Below are 15,404 nucleotides of genomic sequence, written 5' to 3'. Positions count from 1 at the left end.
GTATGTGGCTAAACAAAGGTGGCCTAACAGCCAGTGCAGAGACACTAATCATGGCAGTGCAGGGGCAAGGCTTCCAACTAAGCAACTCCAAACACGGATCTATCATACTAGAAAATATCCTCAACGCAGACTGTGCGAGGATGCATCAGAGACCCTGATATACAAGCGTATTTCTGGCAAACCGATCAGATATCATAGGGCAGAGTACAAAGAGTACAAGATTGTAACCATTATAATCTTTACTATAGTAAGAGCTGAGTTTGTGTGTCCATTTGCCCAAAGCCATGAATGTTTGTTAGAAAAAAATAGTTCATTGTACGAGATTCAAACTCACAACATTCGGCTTACTTGCCCAGTTGCCACATGAGCCAATCATTTACCTTCATGGATTTTACAAATAGTTATGTATATACTTATTCTCTGTACTTTATTGGCATGTCTGATGATCTCTCATGGTACACTAGACTGTCAGAGTGTGTGCACGCATATGGTGTGCGGTGTGTGTCAGGAAAAAGTGGATAAATATCTGACCCATAGAGGAGATTGAAAAGTGCTGGCATAAAAAGAACGATGGTAATTCCAGTAGTCATTGGAGCGGTGGGTACATTAACCCACTGCACCTCAAATGATCATTGGGTGTAATGACACCTGCACATCAACTGTGGCTTACCGAAATACCAGCAACAGTCTTGATGCGTGCTCAAACTCCGAGTTCTCTGGTAGGAGACCTGAGCTTGGGTAGACAATACTTCTCGTTTGGATTAACATGGGTGAGGAAATGACTTTTATACATAAATATATACATCTATGTACATCTATAGGGGGCCTGAATGTATATATAAACATATATACACATATATACACATATATATACATTATAACATATAACATTTACATATATACACATTTTTATACACATATCTATACACATATCTATGCACATATATATACACACTAGCTGTACTACAAGGCATTGCCCGGGTAACAAAAAAGTCTTTGCACAGAAAATTGATTTGTATTTAACATATAACAACATTTGCCGTTCTAACTTTCAAACTACATATCATGAGAAAAGTGTTTTGTGTAGTTGAAACAAATTAAGAAAGAAAATAAAAACAACTTTAAAGGTTTTCAAACTTTGTTAAACAACTGTAACTTTTAAACTTCATATCATGAGGAAAATGTTTTTTGAATGTCAAGTAAATTTAAAAAAAATAAAAACAACTATAAAAGGGTTTAAATGTAAATGTGAAGTAAATATCAAGTGATAGCTAATTTAAGTCTGTTTTGCTACAATTACAATGAAAGATGATTTGGTAATGATACGATTAATACGAACTGAGAAAAAAATTCTTGCATAGAAGTGTGTGTGTGTGCGTGCGTATGCGTGTGTGTGGGTGGGTGTGTGTGTGTGGGTATGTGTGGGTGTGTTTTAAGGTGATGTGACTGTCAGGACGTTTTCAGATAAAAATAGACAAAACTTGATCGCAGTTGAAACGCTCAGAAAAACAAATCTTTTTCTTTTGAGCATTTTATTAAAGATCGATTTTGTCGATTTTATTTAAAGTTCATCCGAAGGTTTCCACGCTTTCCCTTGCTTTCAATGGGCCACTGCCAAACGGATGTTTGGTAAAACTTGACTTTTTGCAAACCTTTAGAAAAGTCACTAATAAAAAATATTTTGCCGATGGTGATAATAATGACGCCTAAGAACTACTAAAAGTTGATGTTTATCTCTATGGCTTAGAATAAAGTGATATTCTACAGCGATAAAGACCGTCTCCGTAGCTGTTGGGCAAAAAACTGTTTGAGTTAATGATGCTGTGGTCGAGTTATCTAAAGCAGTTTATCGTTGCGTGGGAACGGACCAAACAAATCCGTCGAGTTAACCATGTGTTCTAGCTACCCGAGGGCGAGTTATCCGAGTTTGACTGTATATATAAACTAGCTGTGCTACCCAGCGTTGCTCGGTATTAAAAATCGGCTTATAAATCATGAGAGGTAATGACAGTTGCCTGCCCCTTGCTGTTAGCCTGGCACATTGCCAATGGATAATTTGAGTGAGCTCACTAATAAGAGCTACCCCTCTCCATGACGTTACGCCTTAACAGAAAGCGGCAGCGTATTTGCTCCCATATAGTGACATATATCACCTGGCAAATCTATCAAGCTCGTGTGGCTGAATTGGTAAGGTGTCGGACGGGCGGATGGGAGGTTCCAAGATCAAACATTCTTTATTCGAAGAGTTTCATGGCTATAGGTGGACATATACAACAACAGACATATACACACATATAAAACCTCTAATTGAATGCTATGGCGCTCTACTTTTCAGCCCTTCCTTTCTAGTGGCAGTCAATTGGAGGTAGCATTCAAATAGAGGCTGGCGTTACATTTTTCTAATGGCTTGGCAGAATTTTGGGAAGATAAATTTAGCCCTTTTCGGGCGAAGCGTATGTCGCCTATATTTTGCCCTCTTTTGCCGGTGAAGCGATGTTAAACCTTTTGGACGGAATAAATCTGCTAACTTACCTCCAACTTGTCAAATATCTCAAAATAAAATATGCATTGGGAAGCCAAGAGATATCTCTACCAGTTATTCTCTATTGCTTTTGCAATAGAGAATTGCTGTTGCAATTAATCTTTGATAAAATTATAGCCTGTGCCTTCCTTTGCAATTTGTTAGAGCTTTAAATTTTTAATTTTGATCTAAATTTGAAAGCATATGTTTATTTATATCTATATTTAACATTGTTGAATAAAAGCTCATTGCACTCATTGATATCTTTGTTACAGTTTGAAGCCAAAACTAGCTTTCTATGTGCAATAGAAAAGGAGTTATGAGCATCGATCCATTGTAAGCCGTGTAAAGGTAACCACAATGGTGCTATCAAATAATATGCTATAAATCTACAAAATTATAAGCTATATAATGATAATCAATTAAATGCTACAAATATATAATTATGCATGAAATGAAATAAACAGACCATAATGATATTACAAGCATAAACAAAAATTAACATTTTTAAAACAAAAATATTTGCATCGTTTGCTTGGATAGCTGCATTCTGATTGTTGCTTTCGATGGAACGAACATCTTTTGGTTTTTCAGTATCTAATCACAATGTCTTCTGACCTCAACTCTTCTCCTGCACAACTGAACTAAACGATATTAGTGTACACACAACTTTTTGGCAAAGAAAAACTTTTAAGCATTGCATTCAGCACAAATTCAAGGCATCAATTTATCTTCCCAAAATTTCTCACGAGCCATTTGAAAAATACAACGCCAGCCTCTATTTGAACGCTGAAAAACCTCCAAAAACTATTAAAACAAAAGCAAACACAAAAAGTAATATTATGTACATCTAGTAATACTATGTACATCTAGTAATACTATGTACATCTAGTAATACTATGTACATCTAGTAATACTATGTACATCTAGTAATACTATGTACATCTAGTAATACTATGTACATCTAGTAATACTATGTACAACTAGTAATACTATGTACATCTAGTAATACTATGTACATCTAGTAATACTATGTACATCTAGCTTGTACCCCGCAATCGTGATAAGGATAGATAAGATAATTAAAAATGATAGGAACGGCCTAACTTAGTGATTAGGAGTGTTTGTAGGCTTTTGATTTGAATGTCATGAGTGGCATTCTAGTGCAATGCGCATTTTTCATTGCTGGATTTTAATCACTATAACTGGACACTCGGATGACAGATAAACAAAAAGACAAAATCAGAGATTTATAACTCTTCATAAGAACCTGCGCAACCAGGTTCCTATGAAGAGCTTCATAGGAGCCTGGTTGCGCAAAAACAGATTTATAGAGATTATTAGACAAGTATATTTTCCTCCGACCTATATTGTTCTTATTTTACTCAACAGGTATTTAATTTTCACTGTGGAGTTCTCTTTTAGTTAGCGTTTTAGTAAAACTAACTATATAAATAAATATACACATTTATACATATATACATGTATATTGCAATTTATTATTCACTCCAGAGCTGAAAAACGCAGGTAAATACTTCAAGTAGTTACACTTAGCATCAATACAAATAAATAATATAAAACTACATACGTGTACAAAACTACACGTAAAAAATTTCTAAATTATGTGTAAATACTGTATATATATATATATATATGTACGAAGAGTACGAACGGAGAGTACGAACGGAGAGTACGGACGGAGAGTACGAACGGAGAGTACGGACGGAGAGTACGGACGGAGAGTACGGACGGAGAGTACGGACGGAGAGTACGGACGAAGAGTACGAACGGAGAGTACGGACGGAGAGTGCGGACGGAGAGTACGGACGGAGAGTGCGGACGGAGAGTACGGACGGAGAGTACGAACAGAGAGTACGAACGGAGAGTACGGACGGAGAGTACGGACGGAGAGTACGGACGGAGAGTACGGACGGAGAGTACGGACGGAGAGTGCGGACGGAGAGTACGGACGGAGAGTACGAACGGAGAGTACGAACGGAGAGTACGGACGGAGAGTACGGACGGAGAGTACGGACGGAGAGTACGGACGGAGAGTACGAACGCAGAGTACGGACGGAGAGTACGGACGGAGAGTACGGCCAGAGAGTACGGACGAAGAGTACGAACGAAAAGTACTTGTGCTAGTGTACTTTACAAGTAAATGCCATCACTATACTTGTGGTACATATTATGTTCGCAAACATTTTGAGTTTGAACATTTTTTCAAGAACTTGTTTCTTTTTAAAAATACAATAATTTTAAGTGAGCACACTTTGTTGTTTTCATTTGTTCTAAGTGATGCTGCGCATACTAACCAAGGAGGCTTACAATATAACTCGGAGAAGGTAGAGAAGTCAGCCAACACTTCTTCTTTACATAGAGCTTATGTCTAATGCTCATTGCTTGAAGTAAACACAAGTAGACAAATAATATATGTTTGATGTGACCTTGCTATTGGAAACTCAAAGTACCATCACTGAAGTGATCAGAGCTAACCAAACAAGCTATAGGACTGCCACAAGTGTTAACAATGATCTTTCCACTGAAAATAATAGAGCCCTTTATAGGAGTCGTTTTTCCTTGAAAGATATTCTTTGTGGAAGACGTTAATCCTTGAAAAATATTCTTTATGGGAGTCATTATTCCTTGAAAGATATCCTACGTAGGAGTCATTATTTCTTGAAAGATATCCTTTATAGGATTTGTTATTCCTTGAAAGATATTTTTCATAGGAGTCGTTATTCTTTGAAAGATATTCTTCAAAGGAGTCGTTATGCTTTGAAAAATACCGTAAATCTTTTATTTGAAAGCCATACTTACTAGAACGTCACTTTTATTTAACCACTACTATAGAAGGGTTAATAAGTAGAGTTCCCACTCTCCAATTGAACGCCACCTCTATTTGGCCACCACTTTGACATTCTTTGATCTTGACAAACCCATAATAGCAAATGATCAGTAGAAAAGTGTCCACAAAATCGTACTAATAATGACTCGATTACATCAATAGAGGAACTGTGTTCAAAGCAGTTAATTTTTTGTTGTTTTTGGTCATATCGAAGTCCCTTTTCTAGCTCCAAAGCTTTACGGTGTTTTTGTTTAAACTCTCAATGTAACACAATTGAAATAATTAATAACCATATCAGCCTAATAGTAGTTCCTTGTTTAATGTGGTCTTGATATTTCGACCTAGATAAAAAACGATTAGCGATTACAATGGAACTGTACTACTATTTGGGCTTGGCACTCATGCGGCTAAAAGTTTCTCATTATTTCTGCAAAAAGCAATATGTGAAAGTTTTGCTAAAAATGGGTTAGACACTAATATCAACTAGTTCAGCAGTGCGGAAGAAGAGTTGAGGTCAGAAGACATCGTGGAAGGTATTGAATAGCCAGAAGCAGATGGAATGATTCCAAACAAAAGCATCAATTATTCATGGCAGTGGAGATCCTCAAATAAGAGTGTTTCCATTCATTGAAGTATCCTTTTTGGGAACCATTCTTTGATGCATAAACATTGTAGAAACAGTCTCTTTCAAACTATCAACGCTTCATAGTTCCCAGGGATCAACGGACACGATGAGAAACTAATATACTGAACATGAATACGGTATGAATCTGTTTGTCTTCACTTGAAAAATAGCAATCTTGCACGTTCCCTCATCATAGTATGAAAAATAATTTTGCGCTATCCACTATAATTATGCAAAAAGACTATCATAAACTTCTGAAACGCATTATTAGTGCCAAAAGTTGGTGTGTTACCTGCATAGTGTTTAGTGGTATCTTCCTTGTCAGGGCATCTTGCATACGCTGTGTAGTGCCCTCCTTCCAGTTCACCACCGTGGTTGACAACTCCATACAAGTCATACAATGGCTCATTCTCTGTCATTGATCCTGTATAAAATCTCCTCATGTTCAGACCACTGTAACAAACAAGCATAAGTTAGCAAGCAGGCCTAGACTCATGAGGCAGGTATAGACAAGTAAGGCAGGTCTAGACCAATAAGGCAAGTTTAGACTAGTAAGGCAAGTCAATAAGTTCTCGACTGAGCAACTGTAACTGTTATAGACAGTATGTGGCATGTGGTAGCCGCGCGTGAACATGCCTCAACTAATAGGTACAATTGATTGGTTGTGAACAATGGCTTGTCACAATTTTCATGTACACAAAACACTTCTAAAAGGGTACAGGCGAAAAACAAGCGAATGCCGCACCTGGTATTTACACAAGTATTGAACATTTGCAAGTACCTTTTTAACTGAGGTACACAAAGGCGTGACCATGCCTGAAATGCTATGTACAAAAGACACGAGCGTGCATCAATTGGCAAATACAATAGTTTTGACAAGAGCTTATGCAGTAAATCAAAGCACTACATTTACATAGTTGGTTTATATGTTACCTCTACAGCTAAACTGATAAATACTACAGTCAAACCTCTACATAATACAGTCAAACCTCTACATAATACAGTTAAAACTACATAATACAGTCAAACCTGTACATACTACAGTCAAACCTCTACATAATACAGTTAAACCTTCACATACTACAGTTAAAACTCTACATAATACAGTTAAACTTTCACATACTACAGTCAAACCTCTACATGCTAGTCTAACCTCTCCATGATACAGTCAATCCTCTACGTACTACAGTCAAACTTCTACATGCAGTGGTAAAACTTCTGAATACTACAGTCAAACCCCTCCGTAATACAGTCAAACCTCTGCTTACTGGTCAAACCTCTACATACTACAGTCAAATCTCTACATACTACAGTCGAACCTCTACATACTACAGTAAAACCTTTACATATTACATTTAAAACTACATACTACAACAAAACCTTTTCATATGAAGTTGAAAGTTAACTGAGAGGATTTTAAAATTATATTTTTTATAGCAGTATAATCAGGATATTTAACCTTTTAGCAAAGATTTTGACAGCAAAAAAACAATAAACCAGATTTAAAGACAAGAACTTTCACAATGCAAGCTCAAAGCGGCGATGTAAGTCACTTTTTCAGCAAAACATATCAAATTTGTATGGTCGGTTAAGCTTTAACGCATTTGAGATTTGACTGGAATGTTAAAATCATTCTTATGTTGTAGCAAATAATCGTAGAAGAACACAAAGTAATTGAATTCAAACTATGTACAAATCCGAGTGTAAAAATCAAATTATGCATAAATAGCTAAATTAATATATAAATAATCCAAAAATACAGTATTAGTATTATTATTTATACTTACCCTAAAGATTCGCAAATGAAAGTTCAGGCTTGGTAATTCATAGGCTTGATGGTAGAGGTGGGAATAGAAACATGCAGCATCACTTACTCTAATTTAAAATCGGTAAAAGTTTTATTTAGATTCTAGATTTTCATATTGCTTTTTTTGTTTTCCCTAGCCCCTCGGCTATCACTTGTCACTAGCCCCTCGACTGTAACTTGTCACTAGCCCCTCGGCTGTCACTTGTCACTAGCCCCTCGGCTGTTACTTGTCACTAGCCCCTCGACTGTCACTTATCACTAGCCCCTCGGCTGTCACTTGTCACTAGCCCCTCGGCTGTCACTTGTCACTAGTCCCTTGGCTGTCACTAATCACTGTCACTTATGGAACTACAGTGCTTTGAGAAACTTCTAATGTCATATGATGGAGCAAATATGTGGAAAATCTGGAGATTAAGGCAATCGTAAATAGAGGTTTGACTGCACCCTGATAAAAACCTTTGTAAGAGTGTTCACAGCTTTTTAAGGAGGATATCTGCAGCTATATAATACACATAGAACCTTATAGGATAAAAGGATATCTGCAGCTATCTAATACGCATGGTACCTTATAAGGTAGAAGGATATCTGCAGCTACATGTATCTAATACACATAGTACCTTATAGAGTAGAAGTATATCTGCAGCAATCTAATACAGATAGTACCTTATAGAGTAGAAGGATATCTGAAGGCATCTAATACACATAGTACCATATTGAGTAGAAGGATATCTGCAGCTATCTAATACACATAGTACCTTATAGGGTAGAAAGGTATCTGCAGCTATCTAATACACATAGTACCTTATTGGGTAGAAGGGTATCTGCAGCTATCTAATACACATAGCACCTTATAAAGTAGAAGGATATTTGCAGCTATCTAATACACATATATGTAGTACGCTATAGGGTGGAAGGAAATCTGCAGCAATCTAATACACATAGCACCTTATAGGGTAGAAGGATATCTGCAGCAATCTAATACACATAGTACCTTATAGAGTAGAAGGATATTTGAAGGCATCTAATACACATAGTACCATATTGAGTAGAAGGATATCTGCAGCTATCTAATACACATAGTACCTTATAGAGTAGAAGGATATCTGAAGGCATCTAATACACATAGTACCATATTGAGTAGAAGGATATCTGCAGCTATCTAATACACATAGTACCTTATAGGGTAGAAAGGTATCTGCAGCTATCTAATACACATAGTACCTTATAGGGTAGAAGGGTATCTGCAGCTATCTAATACACATAGTACCTTATTGAGTAGAAGGGTATCTGCAGTTATCTAATACACATAGCACTTTACAAGGTAGAAGGATATCTGCAGCTATCTAATACACATAGTACCTTATAAGGTAGAAGGATACCTGCAGCTATCTAATACACATAGTACGTTATAGGGTAGAAGGATATCTGCAGCAATCTAATACACATAGTACCTTATAGAGTAGAAGGATATCTGAAGGCATCTAATACACATAGTACCATATTGAGTAGAAGGATATCTGCAGCTATCTAATACACATAGTACCTTATAGAGTAGAAGGATATCTGAAGGCATCTAATACACATAGTACCATATTGAGTAGAAGGATATCTGCAGCTATCTAATACACATAGTACCTTATTGGGTAGAAGGGTATCTGCAGCTATCTAATACACATAGCACCTTATAAAGTAGAAGAATATCTGCAGCTATCTAATACACATACATGTAGTACGCTATAGGGTGGAAGGAAATCTGCAGCAATCTAATACATATAGTACCTTATAGGGTAGAAGGATATCTGCAGCTATCTAATACACATAGTACCTTATAGGGTAGAAGGGTATCTGCAGCTATCTAATACACATAGTACCTTATTGAGTAGAAGGGTATCTGCAGTTATTTAATACACATAGCACTTTATAAGGTAGAAGGATATCTGCAGCTATCTAATACACATAGCACCTTATAAGGTAGAAGGATACCTGCAGCTATCTAATACACATAGTACGTTATAGGGTAGAAGGATATCTGCAGCAATCTAATACACATAGTACCTTATAGGGTAAAAGGATATCTGCAGCTATCTAATACACATAGTACCTTATAGGGTATAATATATCTGCAGGTATCTAATGCGCATAGTACCTTTTAGGGTAGAAGGATATCTGCAGTTATCTAATGCACATAGCACCTTATAGGGTAGAAGGATATCTGTAGCAATCTAATACAGATAGTACCTTATAGGGTAGCTGACAAAGTCTTTAATCTTGTCTCTACAATAATTGTTGCGGATGGAGAAACGTTTGAGGTGAATAATGAGGGTTTCTGGTAGAAATGAAAGAGTCACTTGCTTACTAGCCACTCTTTCTTTTTTGCACTCTGGACAAAACCTGAAATAAACATTAATTCAAGCATCACACCTAACTAACTGACACATAAATACAGGTTGTACATTATTAGCTGACACGTGAATACAAGTGGTACCTAACTAGTTGACACATGAATACAGGTGGTACGTACCTAAGTTGACGCATGAATGCATGTGTGATAAGGAAACACAACTAGCTAACATGTTGACACAAGTTGGACATAGCTAACAGATGCTAGCGAAACTTACCACATATTATCAGAGGAAAGGGTTTCCTTTTGAGTAAACAATGTGAGACAACTCTCAAGATCTCTTACTGCAGCGGCTTCTTGCTTTTCCTTAGTTGTCTTGTCCTCCTCACACATCTGCCAGATAGCAACATATATACAGTGTACTTTCGCCGTACAATTTTAGTTTGTTCCAGTGTTGGCGTCGTAAGGCAAAACTTTCGTATAAAGGGGTACAGAATCCTTTAGTAAATATCTAATGCAAACACCCTATGGTAAAAATCATCAAAATTTTATACGAGTACTGTACCTATTAAAATTTAGTAACGAAATTCTTAGTTAACCTTAGTAACTATAGTTACCTACAATAACTTTAGTGTGTTTAGCAACTTTAGCAACACATATACAAATATATATATATATATACATAATCTATATTATGTATAATAAATCTAAACCGCTATCCAGGTCAAACTTCCTAAATGTTGGTGGGAGAGTTGCTGACCGAATAACTACAACAGTCATAAAAGGGTTCGGCAAGTTGTAAGCTTTTGTGCAATCACTTTTTATGAACATTCGATTTCTTATGAACTAAGGGAATTATTTTTGCAAAAAGAAAACAATATAAATGCAAAGTAAATAGTTTCTATAGTTACACTTTCAACTCTAATTTTTGTAGCCCAGTTATCTTAGATGAAAAATTATACCAGTTCACCAGCTAAAAATGCTACAACTTGTTTGGTTCTATTGTGCAACTTCTATTATATAATATGATTAACAGACTCTCACAATTAGATGCACATACGATACAGCTGCTATAGATGGTAGAGAATTGAGTCTTTAACTTTTAAGAAGAAAACATATAGGTTTTTGTTGTTGCCATTCACCAAACTCAACATAGTTTGTAATACTGGAAGCCATCGGGTTATGACAGGAAGTAAGTCCTGAGATTACAACCTCGACATATGCTATTTCACTGTTACTGATGAAAATGACAGAGCTACCTAATTAAAACACCTAAAACAATATTTAACGTAGTTCCATTTTAGTGCCGACAGCCGACAGCAGTATAAATAATTTTCAACTAGTCTCCAGTGTGCGGAAGATGAATACACTTTGTGGTCCTTGACATGGAGGAAGACAGTCTAAGTGTGTCAGACTTACACTAAAGATGAATACACTTTGTGGTCCTTGACATGGAGGAAGACAGTCTAAGTGTGTCAGACTTACACTAAAAGTTGAGTTACACTGAGTCTTAAGAACAAGTTGATGTAGAAACTGAGGAGTCTCTGTATAATAAAAAGAGCTGACAAGTCACCATGGAGCATTTCCACTCAGGCAGAAAAGTCAGAAAATCAATTGGTTCTCGAAGTTTATTTAGGTTTTCAGTAAACAAGCATCGAAAAATCTTTTAACCAACTGTTAATACTGTAAGTCTAAGAGGAGTAGAGACTCGTTTGGAATAAAAACTTACGTACATACTGACAAAACCTAATTAAATGAAAACCTCAACAAAGATGTTATATTTAAATATGAAGTTAACTAAAACTGCACATACTTAAAAGTATGTAACATGATATTCGATTATAGAGCATACCAAACCTTACCAGTTTCTCTCTTGTTCTCACTTCATACTCCCGGGTATTTTTCCAGTCCACTGACAAATACTTGCATGTGACCTTCAATGGTGCATCACCTACCATAAGGAGTAACACAAATTTACTCACTCTGAACTCAATGTGAGTTAGTCAGCAATTATGTGAGTGTATTCAGCAAAGCTGGGTACTCAATGACAGTTAGTCAACAGTTATGTGAGTATATTCAGCAAAGCTGGGTACTCAATGACAGTTAGTCAGCAGTTATGTGAGTGTATTCAGCAAAGCTGGGTACTCAATGACAGTTAGTTAGCAGTTACATATGTGAGTATATCCAGGAAAGCTGGGTACTCGATGTCAGTTAGTCAACAGTTATGTGAGTATATTCAGCAAAGCTGGGTACTCAATGTCAGTTAGTCAACAGTTATGTAAGTATACTCAGCAAAGCTGGGTACTCAATGAGAGTTAGTCAGCAGTTATGTGAGCATATTCAGCAAAGCTGGGTACTCGATGACAGTTAGTCAACAGTTATGTAAGTATATTCAGCAAAGCTGGGTACTCAATGACAGTTAGTCAGCAGTTATGTGAGTAAATTCAGCAAACCTGGGTACTCAATGACAGTTAGTCAACAGTTATGTGAGTATATTCAGAAAAGCCGGGTACTCGATGTCAGTTAGTCAGCAGTTATGTGAGTATATTCAGCAAAGCTGGGTATTCAATGACAGTTAGTCAGCAGTTATGTGAGTATATTCAGCAAAGCTGGGTACTCAATGTCAGTTAGTCAACAGTTATGTGAGTATATTCAGCAAAGCTGGGTATTCAATGACAGTTAGTCAGCAGTTATGTGAGTATATTCAGCAAAGCTGGGTACTCAATGTCAGTTAGTCAGCAGTTATGTGAGTATATTCAGCAAAGCTGGGTAGATTCAGGCAATTCTGGACAACCAAACAATTACAGCACTGCCATTTTAGACATCTTGTTTTGGCATGATAACCTGGGTGTAGGTTAAACATGGGCTTGTCTAACAACTTGCGGTACATCCACTCACCAGTATCCTTAAGCCTAGTGCCTTTCACTCCTGGTATCAGACCACCACTTCTGTCCAATGGCTTAATATGGAACAAACGATTATTTTGGGAATTAATATCAGCATCACCAGCTTCTTCTCTGGATTCTACAGAAGCACATATCTAATACTTTCAGATGTGAAATTTAGCAACAAACTCAGGCCATCACCTGAATGAAAACAACAGATACAATCACTCATATTATGTTTCCGTGGGAAGACATCATCAGTGATGTCATGTTTCCGCGGAAACCATCTTGAGTCAAGCTAGTTATCTTGAGGCTGCTTGACTCATATCTTGCTGCTACAGGAAGTACCTGGAGGCGGTCTGATGTCTGTTGACAAAGAAGCATAAGACTCCAGGGTAGAATAGAGAGTTTCATATGTAATCTCAGAAGTGCGTAAGCTGACTACGAATGGCTGTCCAATCGCTTCCGGGGCCGGTTTTCTACAAGTTCTCCTATGTTCTGGCCAGTCAGCAGATTGGCATTCCCTAAAAGTTTTAAAAAAAAAGAAAGAAATAAGAGATGGGAAATAGCAAATAGGAGATATCAATAGCATTATTTACAAATTATGATTTTCACGAAAATTAATGAATACTCGCCATAATTCATAAGAACATGTCATATATTCACCGTTATTCATAAGAACATGTCATATATTCACCATAATTCATAAGAACATGTCATATATTCACCGTTATTCATAAGAACATGTCATATATTCACCATAATTCATAAGAACATGTCATATATTCACCATAATTCATAAGAACATGTCATATATTCACCATAATTCATAAGAACATGTCATATATTTACCATTATTCATAAGAACATGTCATATATTTACCATTATTCATAAGAACATGTCATATATTCACCATAATTCATAAGAACATGTCATATATTCACCATAATTCATAAGAACACATGTCTATGATACATGTTCTTATATATGTTCTACATATACAAGACTGCAAGACCAGTTACAAAACTAAGTATGCAAAAGGGTATGAGACAAGGTACAAGACTAAGTACGAGACTAAGTACGAGACTAGGTACGAGACTAGGTACGAGACTAGGTACGAGACTAGGTACGAGACTAGGTACGAGACTAGGTACGAGACTAGGTACGAGACTAGGTACGAGACTAGGTACGAGACTAGGTACGAGACTAGGTACGAGACTAGGTACGAGACTAGGTACGAGACTAGGTATGACACTAGGTATGAGACTAGGTATGAGACTAGGTACGAGACTAGGTACGAGACTAGGTACGACACTAGGTACGAGACTAGGTATGAGACTAGGTATGAGACTAGGTATGAGACTAAATATGAGACTAGGTACGAGACTAGGTACGAGACTAGGTACGAGACTAGGTACGAGACTAGGTACGAGATTAGGTACGAGATTAGGTACGAGACTAGGTACGAGACTAGGTACGAGACTAGGTACGAGACTAGGTACGAGACTAGGTATGAGACTAGGTACGAGACTAGATATGAGACTAGGTATGAGACTAGGTATAAGACTAGGTACGAGACTAGGTACGAGACTAGGTACGAGACTAGGTACGAGACTAGGTACGAGACTAGGTACGAGACTAGGTATGAGACTAGGCAAGAGACTAGGTACGAGACTAGGTACGAGACTAGGTACGAGACTAGGTATGAGACTAGGTATGAGACTAGGTATGAGACTAACTATGAGACTAGGTATGAGACTAGGTATGAGTTTAGGTATGAGACTAGGTATGAGATTCGGCATGATACTAGGTATGAGACTAGGTATGAAACAAAAAAACTTACCTACTGCAGTACCCTTTAGACTGGCAAAGACTACACTTCATAATGCTAGTCACCTCCCATTTAGGTTTTTGACAGTGGGCACATTTCTGAGCGCATTCAGCCATAGAAGGAAGGATTCTTTGTTTACAAAAGATTCGAGTCACCGAATATCCTGCTGAAGAAGTTGTCTCCACTTCAAACCTGACAAAGATTAATCATACAAATGAGAGGGCAGGGAAATGGCATAAGCAGGACATTGTGTAGTTCAATGTACAGTCATTTAACAAGTACGTGTGTCTGAGTGTAACCCTATATCAAGTTACTTGCTCCTGGTTACTAGAGATGCCCCGATTCTAAATTCACCAGCCGATTCAGATACCGATTCAGATCTTTTGTGTTGCATAGATAGTAGCTCATTTTTTTATGCAAAAACAAACATAATGCAAAGAAAACATGAATATTATTGTATTTATTTGTTTGCATTTATGGAAAAAAATATATACATATTCACATACTGATATACCGTGCATGTAGTAACAAAACAGTCCATGTTT

The 15,404-nt window shown here is 37.0% G+C and overlaps 1 protein-coding gene across 1 annotated transcript in view; it reads right to left on the bottom strand.

The window, feature by feature from the left end:
- LOC137389965 (ubiquitin carboxyl-terminal hydrolase 19-like) overlaps positions 1-15,404 on the bottom strand; it is a 31,659-nt gene that overhangs the window by 4,626 nt on the left and 11,629 nt on the right. The window contains exons 3-9 of the mRNA XM_068076166.1: positions 14,872-15,051; positions 13,376-13,551; positions 13,041-13,166; positions 12,005-12,093; positions 10,420-10,535; positions 10,040-10,192; positions 6,287-6,447 (exon numbers count right to left, since the gene is read on the bottom strand). Of these exons, the coding sequence (XP_067932267.1) occupies positions 6,287-6,447; positions 10,040-10,192; positions 10,420-10,535; positions 12,005-12,093; positions 13,041-13,166; positions 13,376-13,551; positions 14,872-15,051 (1,001 nt within the window). The remainder of the gene's footprint in view (positions 1-6,286; positions 6,448-10,039; positions 10,193-10,419; positions 10,536-12,004; positions 12,094-13,040; positions 13,167-13,375; positions 13,552-14,871; positions 15,052-15,404) is intronic.

Source organism: Watersipora subatra, chromosome 3, assembly GCF_963576615.1.
Source record: "Watersipora subatra chromosome 3, tzWatSuba1.1, whole genome shotgun sequence".
Classification (NCBI taxonomy): domain Eukaryota; kingdom Metazoa; phylum Bryozoa; class Gymnolaemata; order Cheilostomatida; family Watersiporidae; genus Watersipora; species Watersipora subatra.
Note: the sequence above shows the minus strand (reverse complement) of the source record. Positions and strands in the feature narration are given on the sequence as shown.